General features: G+C 39.5%; 1 protein-coding gene across 5 annotated transcripts in view; it reads right to left on the bottom strand.

Annotated features, from left to right (window-relative positions):
* Positions 1-2,273: 2,273 nt before the first annotated feature.
* pmepa1 (prostate transmembrane protein, androgen induced 1) overlaps positions 2,274-19,240 on the bottom strand; it is a 17,527-nt gene continuing 560 nt past the window's right edge. Inside the window, exons 1-4 of one of the 5 annotated variants that reach the window (XM_057338727.1) lie at positions 11,859-12,100; positions 6,397-6,551; positions 5,749-5,802; positions 2,274-5,657 (exon numbers count right to left, since the gene is read on the bottom strand). In XM_057338727.1, coding sequence (XP_057194710.1) covers positions 5,151-5,657; positions 5,749-5,802; positions 6,397-6,551; positions 11,859-11,982 — 840 coding nt within the window. In that variant the 5' untranslated portion in view covers positions 11,983-12,100 and the 3' untranslated portion in view covers positions 2,274-5,150. Of the gene's footprint in view, positions 5,661-5,748; positions 5,803-6,396; positions 6,552-7,354; positions 7,738-11,858; positions 12,101-19,240 lie in introns of those variants that run through there. The other 4 variants (XM_057338726.1, XM_057338730.1, XM_057338728.1 and 1 more) reach the window with 4 other exon arrangements.

Below are 19,240 nucleotides of genomic sequence, written 5' to 3'. Positions count from 1 at the left end.
TTAACTACTGGAAAAGCTACACTGTTCTAAAAGTAGTTGAGCTACCGCCAAGCTACTGAAAAATGTTAAGTTAGTAGCGTCGCTACTTATAGTTAGCTACTCCCCAACACTGCCAATAACTGTTAGACACAGATTCCAAACACAAGTCAAAGTTTATGAGTCCTGATAGTTCAAACCACATGAGGCTATATCATTATGACATTTATAAGAAATGTGCACATTTTGTTTAAATTGCGTAGGGCACTAGGTGGCCCCCTTGCTCTCTTATTTAACTAGCGTATCACTATAAAATGTAATCGTGAGTAAAAATAACATGCAAACATAAATTAAGATTCAAACTTAAAGAAGTAATCTGAAAATATCTCTTTTTAATACATAATGATCGATTAAAATGCTGTTTAGGACTCGAACATGCAAAGTATCGCGAGAGCGAAGCTTACGCAACACACAGATCTGTGCTCTCGCGATAAATGAATGATGATTAATGACTTCCTCGCGGAAAAAGACATACAACGGTTCACCACGGGTTAAGTACACAGAATAATGTATAACCAACTGTTGTTTTGCACCAACATAATAACACATACCCTATTAAATATGTCAGTTTTTGTTAAGAATGTGTCAAAGGTTTAATATTTAGCTAATGTAACTTCGAGCACATTTATGACATCCAGAGCCCTTGAGGTGAGAGTGTTGCTCAAGAGTCCAGACAGAAATCAGTAATTCTGCACTTATCTTCACCACAAACTGGTTTAAACGAGAACTGTTTGGATTACTAGAACACAGTCCCAGTTTACTCTATAAAGCCAGACAGCTGACGATGTACATTAATCACCATCTCTTTGGTTAAATTATTAGATATTTAAATATGAAATATTGTGCTTTGTAGGAATTGTTCATCATTTAAAAATGTATGTTTGGTTGGACAAAAGACTGAAAATAATTAGGTTCGTTTACTCCATTAGATTAGCGAAAGTTGAAATGGTTCTGTGCATCTGAGAGAAGGAAATAAGAACTAACATTGGAATACAAGCTCAGGTTGGATGAATTGTCAAAAGTAACATCAAAATCAGACGGATCTGACTGTAACATGCGGTGTTGGGCAAGTTACTCTGAAAAAGTGATTAATTACTAGTTATTAATTACATATTAAAGAGTGTAATTAGATTACTGTACGAATTACACTCTCCAAAAAGTATTTAATTACTTATTACTAATTACTTTCTATATCCTATATCAACCTTGATTAGTTAAGTGATTCAAGGATAGACACGAAACGACTCTTAATTCATTCAAATAAATAATATAAAACTACATAAAGTACTCTTATTAAATGACTAAGTATACAAATGTGAGAAAGACACATTAATGCATGCATTTTAAAGTTAGACTGAATTTTAATGTCAATTCCACTATTGTGTACATTACACAGTATTCAGTTCAATCACATCAGAAGTAACTGTAATTAAATTACAGAAAAAAATAAGAGTAATCCCTTACTTTACTTTTTAATGTAAAAGTAATTAAATAACAGAACCTAGTTACACCCAACACTGGGTACATGTACCTGAAAAATTATTTGCTATCCTTCACAATCCTTTTTTTATTGTTCAAATCAGTGAATCATTATAAAGGACACAATTTATAGTGAGAGTCTTTTCCTATAGCACACATTTAATGTATTGATCAATTGATCATTGAGCTGCGCCTGCTTGTATAAAATGTGCTATTGCTTTGATATGCTTGTTATAGATTAACTTTAGAACAATGAAGTATCTAAAACAACAGCAGACTGACATCTACTGGAATGAATGGTGAAAGTGCAACAACTCTTTACGCCAGACGTGCTCTCAATCTGATGTCTTATATCGCCACCTACTGGTAGAACTGCACATACACAAGCACACGAATTGTACCACATAACAAAAATCTAAAACATTTAGAAGCGACACATTTTTATTGTGAAGTGATCATCAAAGATAAAATATGTTTTTCAAGTTCCTCACTAACTGCAATGAGCAAAACTAGACATTGAATTTTTTTTTATTGAAAAGCAGCTAATTCAACCCACAATGTGGAATGTTAAAAATGAGCATCTGTATTACCTCTGAAGTGTCAAAACATATATAAGACGTGTTCTCACTTTCTTACAAACTGAGCATCCTTTGAGGCTTTAGTACCTCTTGGTAACATTTTTGTTTTCAGTGTTGTGATGTATGCGAATAAATGCAAAGCAGTGATGAAAACAGAATAAAAGACACTAAATATATTTTTATAAAATGTTTATTTGTTTAATTGGCAGCTAATTGAAATGTATCAGATTGTATAACCTGGTGTGTTTTAAACACTGCCCCCACGCTCGTATAGCAACAACGATTCAAATCTGGTAACACTTTTCAGGATATGATATAAATAAAAATAAACAAAACAGTTACAAGTAAATGGTTATTTTTGACGACAACAGGCGTCTGTGTGGTGATTACAGCTGAAGACATGCACACAAATGTGACAGACAGAAAGAGAAAATATCATGTTCATACCGTAAACACACAGAAATGTTAAATGGCTAGCATCACTGTAATTCTTAAAACCAGACACACAAGAGATGATTCATTCTGACCCTTCACCCATGTTAAAGGGTTCGACAGAGAAAGTGCTTCTTTGGAAATGTCTCTCAACTTGGAAATCTTCTGTTATTTGATTAAGAACCCAGAGAATCACAGTCCGACAAAACAGATGAACTAAAACAAAGCCCCAAAAGTGTGCGATGAAACCGAAGTGACTCCAGATTAACCGATTCGTCTGAACTGAGAAGCACAAGCTTAAAGCAACACAGAGATGAAGTGGTACATGATTCAAATGCAGGAACAATGACATATTTTCCTCCATTTTGCGTGAACGAGTTGTGAATCTCATTTGGTTTCACTTTGTGCTTAAATTTTGACAAAACCAAAAGTACATCAATGCATGTTGATGCAGATTTGTTTGATAGCATCTTTTAATTATTGGGGCAGTTTTGGATATGAAGGCAACAGAATGCACTAAAAACACACACACGTGGGTTTTTTTACTGGCTACTCGAAGGCACACAGAGATATGAACTTTTTTTTTCAGAAGTGACACTAACACATTTTAACTATTTTCTTAAACAATATATGACAATGAAACGATCTGAAGGAAACTAAAGCGAAGAGTAAGTTAACATTATTTGCATACAAAAACATAATAAATCTTGCATTAACCTTTAACGCAAAAACATGACCTTTACGAGAAAAAGCAACAAAAACGACTTACTTTATCTTTAACTAAACAACAAACTACATTATCAAAAGGCAAATAGTCGGTATATTGCAACTCTCTCCACTAAACTCATCCATATCATCACCATCCATACAACATCGCTTCCTGTCAGCCGCCACCTGATTGGCTGACCGGGTGCCAGCTCCCGTGACCTACGGATGAGGACACACTGGTGGGCGTCTCTGTAAAGGTAAGACCTTACGTCAAACTGCAGAGAGGGTTAACAATTTAAACACTCCTAAAGGGACAGTTCACCCAAAATGAAAAACAAACTCACACTCACGTCATTCCAAAGAGGCATGACTTTCTGCATGTGGGTGATCTGTTCCTTTAAGAAACTCATTTGGCCAAGAGATGATTTTATTCGAATGGATCATTTTCATTAGATTTGATCATGTACAGTTGTGTTGGGAGACGGGTTTGATAAGTGTAACCCGCCTGCAGCTGACCTGCTGTTAGCGCCATTTCCCTGGAGTAAAAATGAACACAATTCCACCCGATATTCCCTCATTGGTTGGAATTAAAATGATTCATGGGACTTCACCAAAAGCTGGAAACAAACCCATCGACCGTCTCGCGAGTCATTATTTGGCAGCGTATGAATGAGATTGTGTTCCATACAGATTGATTCATTGACTCAGAATCAGACAGGCTGCTTGTGTACCAGCGAATTTCTACGATTGCCAACCCTACCGATCTTATTCCGTCCACACGGCCCACGTTCCAGCCAACGAGGGAGCAGTTGCATATTTATTTCCTTTCGTTTTTTCCCCCCTCTCAACGAAACAGATTTCCTCCCACGTCTTTAAAGTGCTTTCAGAGACGCCCGAGCTGGACAGGAGCAGAAGAAATCTCATCCACGTTTGGGACTTCTGCCGGAAACATCAATGATTGTGAATGTAGCCGACGCACAGCTCTAGAATCTAAAATCAAGCTTAAGGCAAATACACAGAGTTGAAGGGCTCCGATATTAAACTACGCTACAAACTAGTATTCTTAAAGCCTCTTTCACTAGTTCTACGACTAGTTCAGACGACTACGGTTGATCTCTAGAACCCTCAGCTGATTTGTTCGGTTGAGCTGTGAAGCACAGGTGTTCGATAGATCCGTCCTCATCGACGGCTTTGTAGTTAAGGGCAACAGGTCAACGCACTCGCTTCAACACGCTCCAAACACAAACTTCAGTCCAACAAATAATGTCTTTCCAGGAGACCCGTGTGATTTGTGGACTGCTATTAAAAATAGTGCAATTTTAGACATTTATATAAATAACTCTAAAATCGTGCTTTTTAAGTTCATTTTTTCTGCTTTCCATACACATGTATATATATTTATACTGTAGCCTATATAAACACATACGTTAATGAATATACCTGTGCGCGGCACAGTTCAACTTAGCGTGATCTGCGTCAAATCAAACAAACCGTTCGCGTGCAGCCGCTCTCTTCTGAAGCGTACATCATGGGTAAATAACGCAACAGCTATTGGCACCTTACACACAGACCGCATCACATTTGTGACCGTGGTAAATGACGAGCAAGTAAATGTAAAAATCACTTAGGAAAAGCGTGAGCTCGTCTGAGTATTTCAAGAGCACTGACGACAAATAACACAGAAATATTTATAGAAAGTTTTAAACCTTGCATCAAGGTTCTGAGTCATGAAAGCAAAAACTGGCAAGAGAACGGGCAGCCGCTTCGAGTCTTTTGCACGACTGCCTTTCCTTACCCTGGCAAACAGGAAGCACTCTGAGGGAAGTTAACTAGCCCTCACACCAGCGCTCGGCCGCATCAGTCTCTCGTACCGCAGCCCGTGTCAACGTTGCTTTGCTCTGCTTTTGCTCTGTAATGTCAGACCTGCTGAGCTTTGTTCTTCTCTTTATTGCGGGCGTTTTTGCTGTCCGTGCGGCTGAGCTGGGGCGACTGCAGCACACCCCGCACCAGAGGCGCAACCGTGCCGGGTCGAGTCTGCGTGTGGTGCGGTAAAGACGTGGGGTGGTAGTAGTGCCCCATTACTTCACTGTAGGCGGGCGGAGCTCCCTCTAGCCTGCCAGCGCTGATGCCCGCGTTCACGCTCGGTGGGCACAGCGACGCGTCGATGAGCGGACTATCGAAGACAGTGCGGTTAGGAGGGGCACGGACAGACTCTCTGTTGAGCTCTAGCTGCTGTTCCGGGTCTCGGAGCTGGAGAGTGCACGGACCCTGGTATGGCGGTGGTTCTTCTCCGTCTGACAGCGGGATGGTCGGGGGAAGGTCGATGATGGTGTGCGGCAAGTAAGGGTAGGTGGGCTGAAGGCGGGACAGACGTTCGCGCTGCAGGTAAGAAGGGACACGGTCGGGCGGTCGAGGAGCATAAACCTGCTGGAGAGACAGAAACGCACGAGTGAAACTGCATGCGTGACATCAGGATAAAACCGAGACACCGTGTGTGAGGAGACAGGAAACATACCTCACTCATGGCACCAGACGGGCCTGTGCAATCAGATGACCACAAACTGCCCTCCTGAGACGGACAAACCAAAGAGAGACAGCAGAATTTTTTTTATTAAATATAGTTTTTTATTTCTGTTTGATTACATTTATATTTAATAATGCATCTGGTATGAATTGAGACAAATGTATGGCAAAGTATATCATATCATATCCTGAGGTCATGAGCATTACTAAAACACAACCAGCAGGTGTCAGAATTTCATCGGTGAGATCAAACAGCTGATCATATGAATGGCTGATGCCCAATCACAGGAAACCAAAGTATGTCTTTGAATTTTTTTCTATTAAGATAAATACAGACACACACACACACACAGACACATGAATAAAAGATGACCACACACACACACACACACACACACACGCACGCACGCACACACACACACACACACACACACACACACACACTGTCTAACATGAGTCATGTCTGACAAGTCTGATAATGTGACCAAGCCTAAAATTAGAATAGCGACTCAACAGTTATTTGACGCCTGCTGTCAGACGGCCATTAGTGTGCGTGAATGAAGCTGTCGGCGACAGAAGAGTGTGTTTGTGTTTGTGTAGCTGTTGTGGACAGTAGAGAGAGAGTGTTTGTTTCTCTTACCGATGGCAGGGGCAGGTGACGTCGACGTGCCCGTCCGTGGCGGGATATGAGAGATCGTGCAGAGAGTCTGTAGTGATTCAACAGACATGTGATGACCACCACCATCATCATCATCACCACAACGATCACCAGAATCTGCACAAACTCCAGCTGAGCTACAAACACAGAGAGACACAACAATTATTCCTCAAATCTCACTGATAACTATAAACATACTGTGCAGTTTTAAGAGCTTTGAAATCTCAAGCACATATCCATCTGTATGTCAATGACTTCACCCATTATTTATGTTTGGCAAACATGGCATTACTTAGTTTAAAACTATCAATGAGACCAAACACTCATAATCCTATCAACACTGAATCTACACAGCTGAAATTGACAAATAAAATCACAGCGAAGCTTTATTGTACATCATGAATTATAAGTTTAACAGATGCTAGTGTGTTCATTTATTTTACTATTAATTTAATAATGCTTTCAGTTATCCGTATTATCGTAATGGAACTAACTCCGTCACGTTTTGCCATTCTTTAAATTCAGATTTCACTCTTTAAATCAGTGTAGAAAATGCAGGGAAAGTCTGTTGATTCTGTCTGAGCAAGTAAAGACTTCAAAACACTCAATTCAAGTCATTCTGATTCTCGAAGGGTTCAAGGATAGAGCAGCGATGCACAGATATTACACAGTAAGAAAACAGAATAACAGACCGTGTTTAAGACAAACTAAGAGCAAAATTATATAACCAACATACTCTTTCTTAAAAAATAAAGCATTACTACAACTTCTGAAAGTGAACAGCCATTTTTACTGTTGCTTTACTAAAAAACAACAACAACGTTCACTGGTTCAAGAATCATTTCTGCAAATAACACACAAATTATTCACAATGTCTGAACACCCCAACAACACCTAAAATCCATCAACTGCTAAAAAAAGCTAACTTCATAGGACTCACATTGGCACTGCGTCTGCGCACACGGCTGCAGATCCTCGCCTGCATGGAGCTGCATGCTGCCACATTTGCTTCTCAAGTCGCTCCTCTTACATCCAGAGTCAAACTAACACAAGAGCTCAATGAGGATCGAGGTGAAGCTCAGACAGCCCAAACTCACGCCCAGATCTCTCACCCTGAATGAACCCGGGCAAATGAGGCAGATGGGTAACTAGGGGGAGGGGCCGAGCGCTGTACATGCAGTCATTGGGTCTAGACTGAATTGTCTCGGTGACTCGGTTTTGCATATGAAAACAGAAAGATGTCCAGACAGCTGACGGGTGCGGATGTGAAATATGCCATGGCCGGGGTGCCAGACAGAGATATATCGTGGTATAAACCCACATCTCATAATGCTCGCTTGTTCTTAACTTCTTTGTCTGCGCAGACCACAGTGATAAAAACGCAAACACAGATCTATAGAAGAAATAACTCGGCCAACATACTGCCACGTTTATACAAAAAAAAAATTTTTTTTTTTAAAAAGACCAATTAAATGTGCCATTTAAGCTTAAAATTGTGATAAAAAAAAAAATGTATGTTTCTCTTTTTAGGCAGTTTTGTGCTTACATAAAATATTTCAGGGTTAAATGTTCACATGTAATTATGTGATTGACCAATAATCTAGCAGTCTTTTTTCACAATGTGTCTAATTTATACGATTTCGTACATGCTCATTTTTATATTTCAGTATGTGCTTTGGTGCCAGAGATGGTTAGGTTTAGGGATCGCTTTGTTTTTAATCCTATGTTGTGTGCAACTTTCACTGTACGAATACGTTCGAATAAGCCACAATGTAAAATAAATTCCTGTCAGATCAGGATGGACTGACAAAGTGCGTCAGTCTCGAGTTCAATCCTGATATAAAGCCTCTCCATGCAAAAATGATGGTGATAAATCAGAGTTTGCTAAACTGTGTAAATGTACCTTTATATTTAATGTCAACCATGAGCATTTCATGTTGCGCAGTCATTTTCTATTTTCTCTTTGTTTTATTCTTACAAGAAACAATAAAAACAGTCACAAAAGTCACCAAAAATCATGATTTATCAGGAACTACTGAATTCCTATTTTTATCTTATCTTTATCTTACTTATTATTTTGTATTTTTTATGACCTCTTTTTCTATAGTTTTCACAGTCTAACAAAGCTGATCATTTCACACAAAAATGATTTTACCATACTGTTCACTTTATTTAAACAATTCATTTTGCTTTAACACCATTGTATTAGGTTTTATGTTCAAACAAGATTGTATTGTGTTAAACGGATTAAAAACAGTAATGCTTTGGCATAACTAAATCTTTACATCTTAAATTAACATGATTCAATCAAGTAAATCAAAATAATATTTGATGCTTGTTCAATTTTCTTAAAAAAATCAAGATAACACAACATAAATGAATTTAGTTGTGTGTAATAGAAACTAGGAACAGGATTTCCACTTCCCATCATTGGACATTATTTGGAAATGGTTGTTTAGGTGTCCTCAGTTCAGTTTAGTTCATCATACATTAAGTATTTGAGTAGAGATAACATATTTCTGTTGTGTGGAACCACTGTCCATAATTGGATTAAGTTAGTTTAAAGGGTAACACTTTACAATAATGTGCTATTTGTTAACAATTATTTAATGCATTAGCTAACATGAACTAACAATGAACAATACTTCTTCAGCATTTAATAATATTACTACATGTTAATTTCAGCATTTACTAATACATTATTAAAATCAAACGTTGTCACTGTTAACATTAGTTAATGCACCATGAACTAACATGAATAGCTGTATTGACATGAACTAACATTAACAAGGATTAATAAAAGCTGAAAAATGAAACTGTTCATTGTTAGCTAATGTTAGCTAATGCATTTACTAATGTTAACTAATAGCACCTTTTTGTAAAGTGTTACCGTTTAAAGTATCATTTTTTCAGTGCAGCAAAGGTGTCTCCCACATGACAAATAAGCAAACTCAATTGATTTAATGTGCCTTAATACAACACACACACAGTCATGAGAGGAGTCATGAGGGGTGAGACCGTCTGTCTCTCGGGTCAATGCCGGTCAGAATCGAGCCAGACAGCAGAGAGCAGACAGACAGAGATGAGTGTGTTTACTTAACTTCAGCTTGAGGACAAAACTGTCCCCATGAATGAGCTAAAGTTAACTAAACCTCTTTTTGGGAATATCCTAAAAGGTCTAAACGATTACAAGCCTTTCATATTTATAAAACAGAAATCTATCGTATGTCCTCATTTAGACAAATGTGTGCGTGTCTCTATGGTTTATTTTATTGCTCTGGTCATTTTTTTCTGTGCTGTGTTTGTTGGTCTCCACACACACACATACACGCACACACGCTGGTGAATGGGGTGTGGTGACTGCTGTGTATGTGTGTGTGTGTGTGTGTGAGAGAGAGAGAGAGAGCTAGAGGTCACAGAGGGTCACAATTTGCTTGCAAATTTCCATGGGAATGACGAAGCAGAGAGACAGACAAAGAGAGAGACAGACCTGCTTCCCACTGAATTACGAGCACTCACCCTGGCAGGGAAACTCGACTGTGGGAACCTTCTGGGTGTCTGTGGGAACCTTCTGGGTGTCTATGAGAACTTTCTGGGTGTCTGTGAGAACTTTCTGGGTGTCTGTGAGAACTTTCTGGGTGTCTGACTGAGAGCGAATGCAGACATGCCTGCGTTACAAACTTCAGATCTGTTTAGTTCAGTGTGACTTTCCTGAGATCCCTGGAAAGGAACCAGGACAGCCTCAGTGTGCGTTTGGGTGTTGTGAAGGCCCTTCGCTCAAGTTCTGATGTGCTTGTTTGGATAAGCAGACGTTTGTTTTGGTCTAAAGAGGGTCGGGGGACTGTGCAGATGGGCCGGTAGAATCAGTCTAAACATGCCGTGCGTGTTTGTGCAAGGCCGCTCAGACACGCCTGTGTTGAAAACATGGTAAACAATGCAAAATATGTTTTAAACGGAAAGAGAATGGAGGTCAGTCTGACTCAACCAAAAGTGTTGTTTAGACCAGTGGTTCTCAAACTGGGGGCTGTGGCCCCCTGGGGAGGGGGGATGGGGGGGCAAGATAGGTCCAGGCGGCCACAGTTTTTGTGGCATTTTATGAAATACTGAAATTGATCATACATTTTGTGCATTCAAACATCAGAACAATAATCCCACCAACCAAAAGAATTGATGTTCCAGCATTGTATAATAGAATATGTCTTTGGTTTAATTCACATTTCCTTTTTATGATCATGAGTCTTTATTTGGGGGGGCCACAAAGCAATGCGAGGCATTACAACAAAAAACGTATGAGAACCACTGGTTTAGACACGAAACCAGATGAAGCTGCTAGCTGAAACATTTTCACAGATTTCACAAACCTGCAATGGACAAACGCTGAAAAACATGTTTGCAACCTAAAATTGCAAAATAAAATTGTTACAAATTACAACATTGATATTGACACACGAACAAACGAAATGTTTAACCAAAAAAATATAAATGGCAAAGTTGCAAATTACAACACTGACAACGACACGTGAACAAACTAAATCTTTAAATAACAATGATCCAATTTGTTTGATGAATTTGTGATAGTGATGAAAGAGATGTGAAAATGGACCTCAATCTTCAAAACATTTTCAGCTCGTCTGAGCTCTTCCAGGCAGTGTTTGTGTTTTGGGGCAGATGCCAGGTGCACCTTCCTGCCCCGGGGGCAAAATAACATTCCAAGCCTCTCCTCCCTGTGTGAGTGAACATTCCAGAGGTCGTATAAACTCCAGCCTGAGCATCATAACGTCGCTATACTGCACATGCAATGTAAACTTCAGCGAGAGAGATTTCAACATCCATCAAAATAAACCTGCCAGTGGCTTACACACCAACACGATTAATTATACATGAATTATAAGTGGTTTAAATTCAATAATAAAGACAAACAAAAATGATCCTGATGGGCTACAAATTAAACCCGACTGATGTTACCAGTTCTAAGAAATAAAGATTTGAGATTGTGTAAACTCAACTCAAGCCACACAGACGGCTGGAATGTGTTTGGATAAGCTTGGATTTCTGCTCTTGTTTTAGTGTTAAATCAATGGCGGCTTTACCCAGATAGACAGTACACACACTAGTCTGTTGCGTGGATGCTATCATCATAGTTATCGTTATCATTCTTGCTTGAACCGGCCATCACAGCACACTCAAAAAAGTATGGACTATTTCCTCTCACCACTGTAGTATGCTTTCAGAGTTTCGTAATTGTGTGAATTAAGACACACTGTTGGTCTGTATGTAGTCGACGAGACACTCGTTGTTATTATATTCTAATAAGGCAGTGGCTAGACGCACATATGCAAAGACACCGCCCCAAATACAAACACGCATACACAATTTAAACACAGACCCCAGACCAGCTTTACAAAAACAAAGCAGACTCCCAATAAAATGTAAAGCCGTCGTACCTGTTACCAACAGACACGTCGCTGCTTCCAAGTCACGTGACCACGTCTGCCAGACAAAACAACCCCATGTAAAAACACACAGCGGAACAAACTCTTCCCAGACTCGTTTGTCAAACAGAAACATTCAGATCTCGCTGCTAAATGGAACAAAGGTCATTTTAGTCGTGCTTTTAAGTGTATGTGGGAAGTGTCGGTAAACTTTCGGGGAAACTGAAAGAGGAAAATCATGTGACTTAAAATAAAAAGACAAATGTGCAGATGGTGTGGATGAAGATGAAACAAATGAGTTTAACTTTAGAGAGAGACAGACAAAGTCATACAAAAAAAAGAGAGAGAAAGAGAGAGAGAGATATACTTATGTCATTCAGCAGCACACACACGTTTATGCTTTTATATATTTTTCCTTAAAAATTTTCTGATTTAGTTTTTTCCATTTCGTGTTTGTAGTGTATATAAAGCTATGAAATACAAGTACAACCAATGGCAGAAAATAAATGACATTTTTTTTGTGGCAGTTTAAGAGCACACAAATTGACATCTGATGTCATTATGAAAGTTTTAGTTGTTGTTTGTGTTGTCTGATGTGAATGAGTGTGTCTGATTTAGTCTCACACACACAAGCATTCATTCAAAGAGTCAAGCTCCTCCCCGGCTGGTCTTACCACTGACCTCTGACCTCTGACCACAGACACCCCCCCACCCTCCAGCAGCTGTAGCGTCTCATATTTAAAACACTCATTTACATACGTCTGAATTAATCTAAGACAAGTAATTAGGACTCAGACGTGACGGCCAGCCGAACATGTGTGTGTGTGTGTGTGTGTGTGTGATGAATGGGGGGGTGTGTGCATACACAGATTTCCAAAACTGAGAGTCTCATTTTATCGACATGACATCTTGTATTTGTGATCAATTTTCAGTGAAATAAAAGCTTGCTCATCACAAAAGCAGAACACACACGAACACATAATGAACATGCTATATGTAAGCAGTGAATGTTCATGTGTGCTTCTAGAAACCCCCCCACCCACTCCGATAATTATGCATGTTATGTGTTGTCAGCTGTGTGTGTCTGTGATGTGTGTGTGTGTGTGTGTGTGTGTACTGTATGCTCTTTTACAGCTTGTCTAGACGCTATAACAAAGGGCAGTTCATTGCAGAGAACAAACACTGGCTTCTGTCCTCTAGAACACACACACACCACAAACAAACAGATCACATACACACTACAAACACACACAGATCACATACACACACAACACATGTACAGATCACGCATGCACGCACGCACACACACACACACACACATCACATACACACCACAAACACAACACACATCACATACACACACCACAAACACAACAAGCTGCTTTAACTTGTTTCATCAGTATAAAATGTAAATACAACATTAAAACACACATTACACAAAGGATGTTACGGTATAGTGAATGTAGAATGCAGAGTTTATTTAGATGCTCCATTTGTCACAAAATCACATTTAAGAACCGATAACCAAATAAATGCAAAAGTAAAAGTGATCATTCTAAAGCATCTCTAATAGTACACAGAGAAAGTGGCTCTCTTTGAAAGAGACACAGGCAGCATCCTAACATTCATGTTACCTCATAAGTGTCTAATCTGAAAAACCCTACATAGGCAGCAACTATAGGCAGCAACTTCAAACAATTGACACACACACTGAATGAAAACACTGAACGCAGACACAGGAAGTAACACACAGAGTGGCAAACTATGTCAACAGTGGGAATTTGTCTGTGGTGGGGGTTAAATTGGGTTTATGTGGGGGTGTCAGGGGTGTTTCTGTACCCCCACTGGCTGTTATTTATGGCTCGAGCCTCAGTAGCCCGTGAGAGCGTCTGTGTGAGGTCACACAGAAAACAAAGAACATTTTAACTCTCACACTCACATTACCATACATCAACACAATAACAAACTACACGTCACAAATCTGTGATCCAAACTTGGGCGTTGAGCCATCTAAAATCGCCTATGATGCACAACAATGCTGTCTGGGTGGGTTAAAACTTAAAACAAAGCCAATTCACTTTTTATTTTCAGTGACATTTTCAAGTAAACCTCTCTTGCTCTTGTTAGTTTATATGTCGCTTCCTGCACCTGTGTGGTGTGAGATGTGTGGAGTTCTGATGCTGAACTTGACCTCAGGTTGGATTTCCTCAGGCATGGCGACTGCCATCCTTAAAATGATTTTAAGTGTAAATCCGTGTTGACACGCCAGCACCTTCAAACTGCTGAAGAGCAGGGAAAAAAAGCTGATGTGCCACAGGACACTAGAGCTGAGACCACAGCATATGACCGAGAGACAGTGAGAACGTGTAAGAGAGAAAAAGAGAGAGGGGGAGAGACAGAGATACAGAAAAAGTCTGAGAGAAAGACACACAAAGAGAGACAGATAACGTGTGTGTGTGTGAGAGAGAGGGACACTTTTTTATTGTTTTATAAATGATCGAATAAATCTAATAATTATAGAATAAATAATTGCAATTATGGCGATCGATTGTCTGTTTTTTAATTGTCATTTATTTTTTAGTCCTTCTTTCATTAATAATTGTCATAAACTATGTTTACTTAATTTAATTCTTTCTAAATCGTCACTTCCAGTATAAGATGAATATATATAATATAATTAAGATATGAGAAAGGTGTTGTCTGCCTCTAGATGCAAGAAGCAAATTTTATAATTACTTAAATCAAACTGATCAACACACAAAAAAGCTGATATGACTCAAATTATGAAAAAAAATTAACGTAGCAATTTGTGGTGGATGTAGAGTGCTGCACATACCCACCCAGCTTGTGCCTTCTTAAGGTGTGCAATAGATGTGGTTACCACAAATAACCATAATCAGATGATTACTTAATCACTGTGACAGCCCTAATATTTATTGTTTCTATACGTTGACAAAGAGAGACGGAGAAAAAGAGAGAGAGAGAGAGAGAGAGAGAGAGAGAGAGAGAGACAGACAGAGACAGTCAGTGTGAGAAAGAGAGAGATGAGCCCAGACTAGCTTTGCCCTGACCTGGCATGCTGCCAGACTGGTTAATGATTACCTCACACACACACAGACAGGAAGTGATGACAAATACAAGAATAGATGCTGCTCGGTGATGGTCTGTAACTGATAACATACAGCTGAGTGTGTGAGGAATCACTCACGGTGTATCTCCTCCACATCTACCGACGTCAACCTTCTTTATACACCACAAACATACAGTACATACTGTTTGTAATCTGGTTACTGTGCTTCACCGTTTACCCTCCCAGCAGTTTGAAAACAACAAGTAATAAAGATTAAATCAATGCAAACAAAACACAACACAACACACAAAACATAACTGTGCCCTAATACTGGTGTAAGGCTTTCCTACATATGCACGTGTACACAACCGACCAAATGTCTGAAAATATTTTATAGACAAAAATACAACTGTGCCAAGCCAACACATTCAAGTTTTTACAAAACTTTGGATTTTCGACCAGAGGTCGAACAGTACTTCATTCCTACCACCACATTAAGTCAATGTAAATGTAACCAGTAAGATGAGCGTAATATTGGAGTAATATGGTCTCGCTTTTTAGTACCTGTCAGAAGGCATTTTTTTGTACCATCTGTAGCCGGGATAAAGCTGATTGGCTAACCCCGTAATACAGTGAATTACAATAGTCTAACCTCGATGTTAAAAATGCATGAATTATAACTTTCAAAGTTATTAAAAGATAAAATAGGTTTTACTTTAGCTAAAAGACGTAGCTGAAGTGTGTAGTAGGAGTGAGTTAAATGGGACGCAGCCTTTGAGTACAGAAGACTGACGGTACAGAGTAATGAAAATGATTCTCGCTGTCATTTATCGCTTACAATCCTGTGATCTCAGACACTAATGTGCACATCTCATCCAAACAGACCAACAGCACGTGTGGCTGTGTGCAGCGTGTTAAAAACAGCACACAACCCGTATGTATGACAGATCAATCAATACGCAGATTAACAACATGCGTCCTGGCTCATTTTTAAAGCGGTGTGTAGTAAGATTAAAGAGAAAATGAGAGCAGAGGGAAAACAGGTTTCAGGATTTCTCAGGATCTTCTGTAACCACATCCCGATCCAAACCACACGTGGCTGAGGCATGCGAGTGAGAATTGAAAAAGATTTCACCACACTTGGAGTCAAAGACAAACGCGATGGTCTGCATCTTCATCAGAACATTCAGCTCCAGCACGATTTCCAGTCGGCCAAAACACAACCGCAGAATGACGGCAGGCTGGGATTACCGCCGCACGAGTAACGCTCGGTCTGGATGAAGCTACCGTACGTGTCAGGACAAGTGCCAGACGAGCTTTCACACAGATCTTGATGACTGAACTGTAAGACGGGTGATGTCACAGGCGCGGCAAAGGAGATGAAACGGTGAGTCACACCCGGCCCGTCCGCACTATTATGAGACACGAGTAACCGACAAGATCTTAAAAGACTTGCTGCTGCGGCCCAGGTGCGATCAGTCTGTCTCTGAAGATAAAACATTCATCAAACATTCTCATTACAGTACACAGGACACAGACAGGTCTGTGACAGATTTGTCATTTTCTTTAAGGACACAGTTGTGGGATCATGAATGGGATCGGGTCTTTTTTAGATGCTGGCTCTCAACGTGCAGCTGTTTCCTTTTCCTGTCCCGCGTGTTTCCTCAGTGCTGATGAACGTAGATGTTAGACGCGCAAAGAACGTGCCCCACAGGGTCATGAGCGAACAATTCAGATTCAACAGGACAGAAACACAGTGAAACACAAAGGGTGCAGCTTCTTCTACTTCGAGGAATTGATCTGCTTTCTAGTTACACAATGTCAACTAATAACAGCCTGGTCTTGAATGTTCCAAATTAAACTGACAACACCACTGTTTACACGACTAAAAACAGTTGCCAAGTCTGCCAACCACATTTACAAGGTGACGCAACCCCTAGAGGGAGACTGAAGCAAAAAACAAAGAATTCGACAACTGAGCCACCTGCCAGCAGTAACATCCTGTTAGGAGGAAAAACTCTTTCCCTAAAGAGTCCAGCACATCTCCAGCAGCCGGTTCACAGACGAACAGAGCTGGAGCTTCAGACCGTCTGATGTGATTTACAGTGAACCCGAGCCGCTGGGCGGTCTGATGCACGAAGATGCTCGCTGATCGACACTCATCAGCACCAGCGAGGAAAGACGCTTTAGTTCCCGTAAATCCGAGGTGGGGTAGTGTGTGTTATGAGAAAACTCATTGCTCACGTATAATTTGCACTTCTCGCTAACCGCCCACCCAAACAATCCTTCAGCGGATCTCATGTAAAACATTCAGCCTGTTGGTGAATCTCATGAACCGTCAACCACACGACAAACGTTACATAAAGATGAGGAAGTGTATTTTTAGGGCCATTAAGATTTTGTGGCACTATTTTTATGACAATTACTATTTCTCATTAGTTGAACTGTAATTTGTGACTACTTATTGATGTTAAATCATTCATCTGTATTACATTAATATTTTTTTATTTTTATAAGGCTCACTTTACAGTAATGAGGAAATCCCATTGTCATTACAAAAACATTGGTCCTAAAAATAGGTTTATTTTCTTAAAGCAATAGTCTATATCATTTCTATTCGTTTCTTATCTTTTTATCATACTTTTATTTTCATGTTTGTTTACGGCATTAAGTTATACGTGTTTCAACACTGTGTGCATCAATCTACATTGTGTTTACAATTCAGGCTACTATCCAAGAAGAGCATCTTTTGTTGATATAAGAAGTAAATCACATCTAAATCTGTTTCATGAGTCAGTTTCATCGTAACATCCAGGAAACATTAAAACCTTAAACTGCTTAATCCAGACGCACATCTGTGACACAGAAACTGCGCTCACACTAACAAGCAGCTACAAGCGGATTCACATTCAGTCTGGCTCGGACTCTTCTGGAAAATGGGATTTTGTGGAGCGGACGGCTTGCGTTTACAATAAAAACCAAAACAAGCTATACAAATTCATCCCTCATCACCACCCACACTACTGAAAACAGCAACGGCCCCTTAAACCTACAATGAATCTGTCAGTCAGTTCAGGTCACGTTGACTGTGAACTCTTTTATATTTACAAAAATAAACTCATGATTATAGCTGTGCGGCTTAACAAACCAGTTCTGTAAGCATTGGACTTTCCTTTCTGCCATTTCCAGTTGCGTTGCTGTATTTCCAGAGAACACAGAGACAAGCATGCAGAAAATCTGTCTAGACTCCAGACAAAACCCAGAGAGCACGAGGACAGCCTCGGTTCTCGAGCATGACAACGTTTCCTCTGAAGACCTGTGATTACAAGGAATCCTATTTTTTTTCAAGGAGCGATTACGAAGCGAGACGCCAAGACTGGACTGCAAGTTCCTCTTAGGAATTTAAGAATTTAAGATCATTTCCCATTATACAGATATCATCATCTCGTTTTACCAACAGACACACATATCAAATTATTATTTGTTCAGCTTTTCCTTTACAAGAGATTATTTATAAACTCCAGACAGATTTGGCAAGACGGTTAATCGAGTGAATGACTTTGCAGGTCTGAACAATAAGTTAGTCACACGCACAAAAAAATAAAGTCTGGCAACTCCCACTTGAGGATCTGAGACCCATCACTTACCCAAGACACCTGACAAACAACCCCACCCGAGGGCATCAATTGCTCTTTAATGGGACAGTCAGACATCAGTCCATATGATCTGATCGTTTATTGACAACCAAATGCAAGGCTTTTATCAACACACAAATAACCAAAGCAGACAATATTACAATGTTTTATAAAGTATTTTATGTAAATTTTGATGACCTGTCATCCTCATTTGCATATAGCTGAGTAAATGCAACGTGATCGCTTAAGAAAATTAAGCATGGTTTTATTGTAGTAGAAGAAAAACAGACACGTTTCTAGCGGATCGATTACCATTTGCATTACCATAGTTGAACTGAAAATACCATGGTTAAACTGTGGTCACTCTCTAATAAGATAATGGTGAATATGTGGTTTACTACTACTTTAGGTTTACTACCAATAAATCCAAAGAAATTTGGTCATTATAGTTAAACCATGCTATGTTATGAGTGTTTCTTTGCAAATGACAACCCAAATCAACTTTAACTATAAAGAACAGAAGAACTGAAAGGTATGAGTGTGTGTATACAAATCAGATACATTTATTCAAACACAAATATTATTCTCAAAAAGGTAACTTAACGGTTATAGTCTGTCAGCTTCCCTAAACAGATTCTAAATTAACGTTAGCACACGAGAAAAGTTTTACCTCACAACAACCAAAGAAG

This window comes from Triplophysa rosa, linkage group LG7 (assembly GCF_024868665.1).
Source record: "Triplophysa rosa linkage group LG7, Trosa_1v2, whole genome shotgun sequence".
Taxonomy (NCBI): domain Eukaryota; kingdom Metazoa; phylum Chordata; class Actinopteri; order Cypriniformes; family Nemacheilidae; genus Triplophysa; species Triplophysa rosa.
The sequence above is the reverse complement of the archived record's forward strand: the minus strand, read 5'-3'. Positions and strand labels throughout refer to the sequence as shown.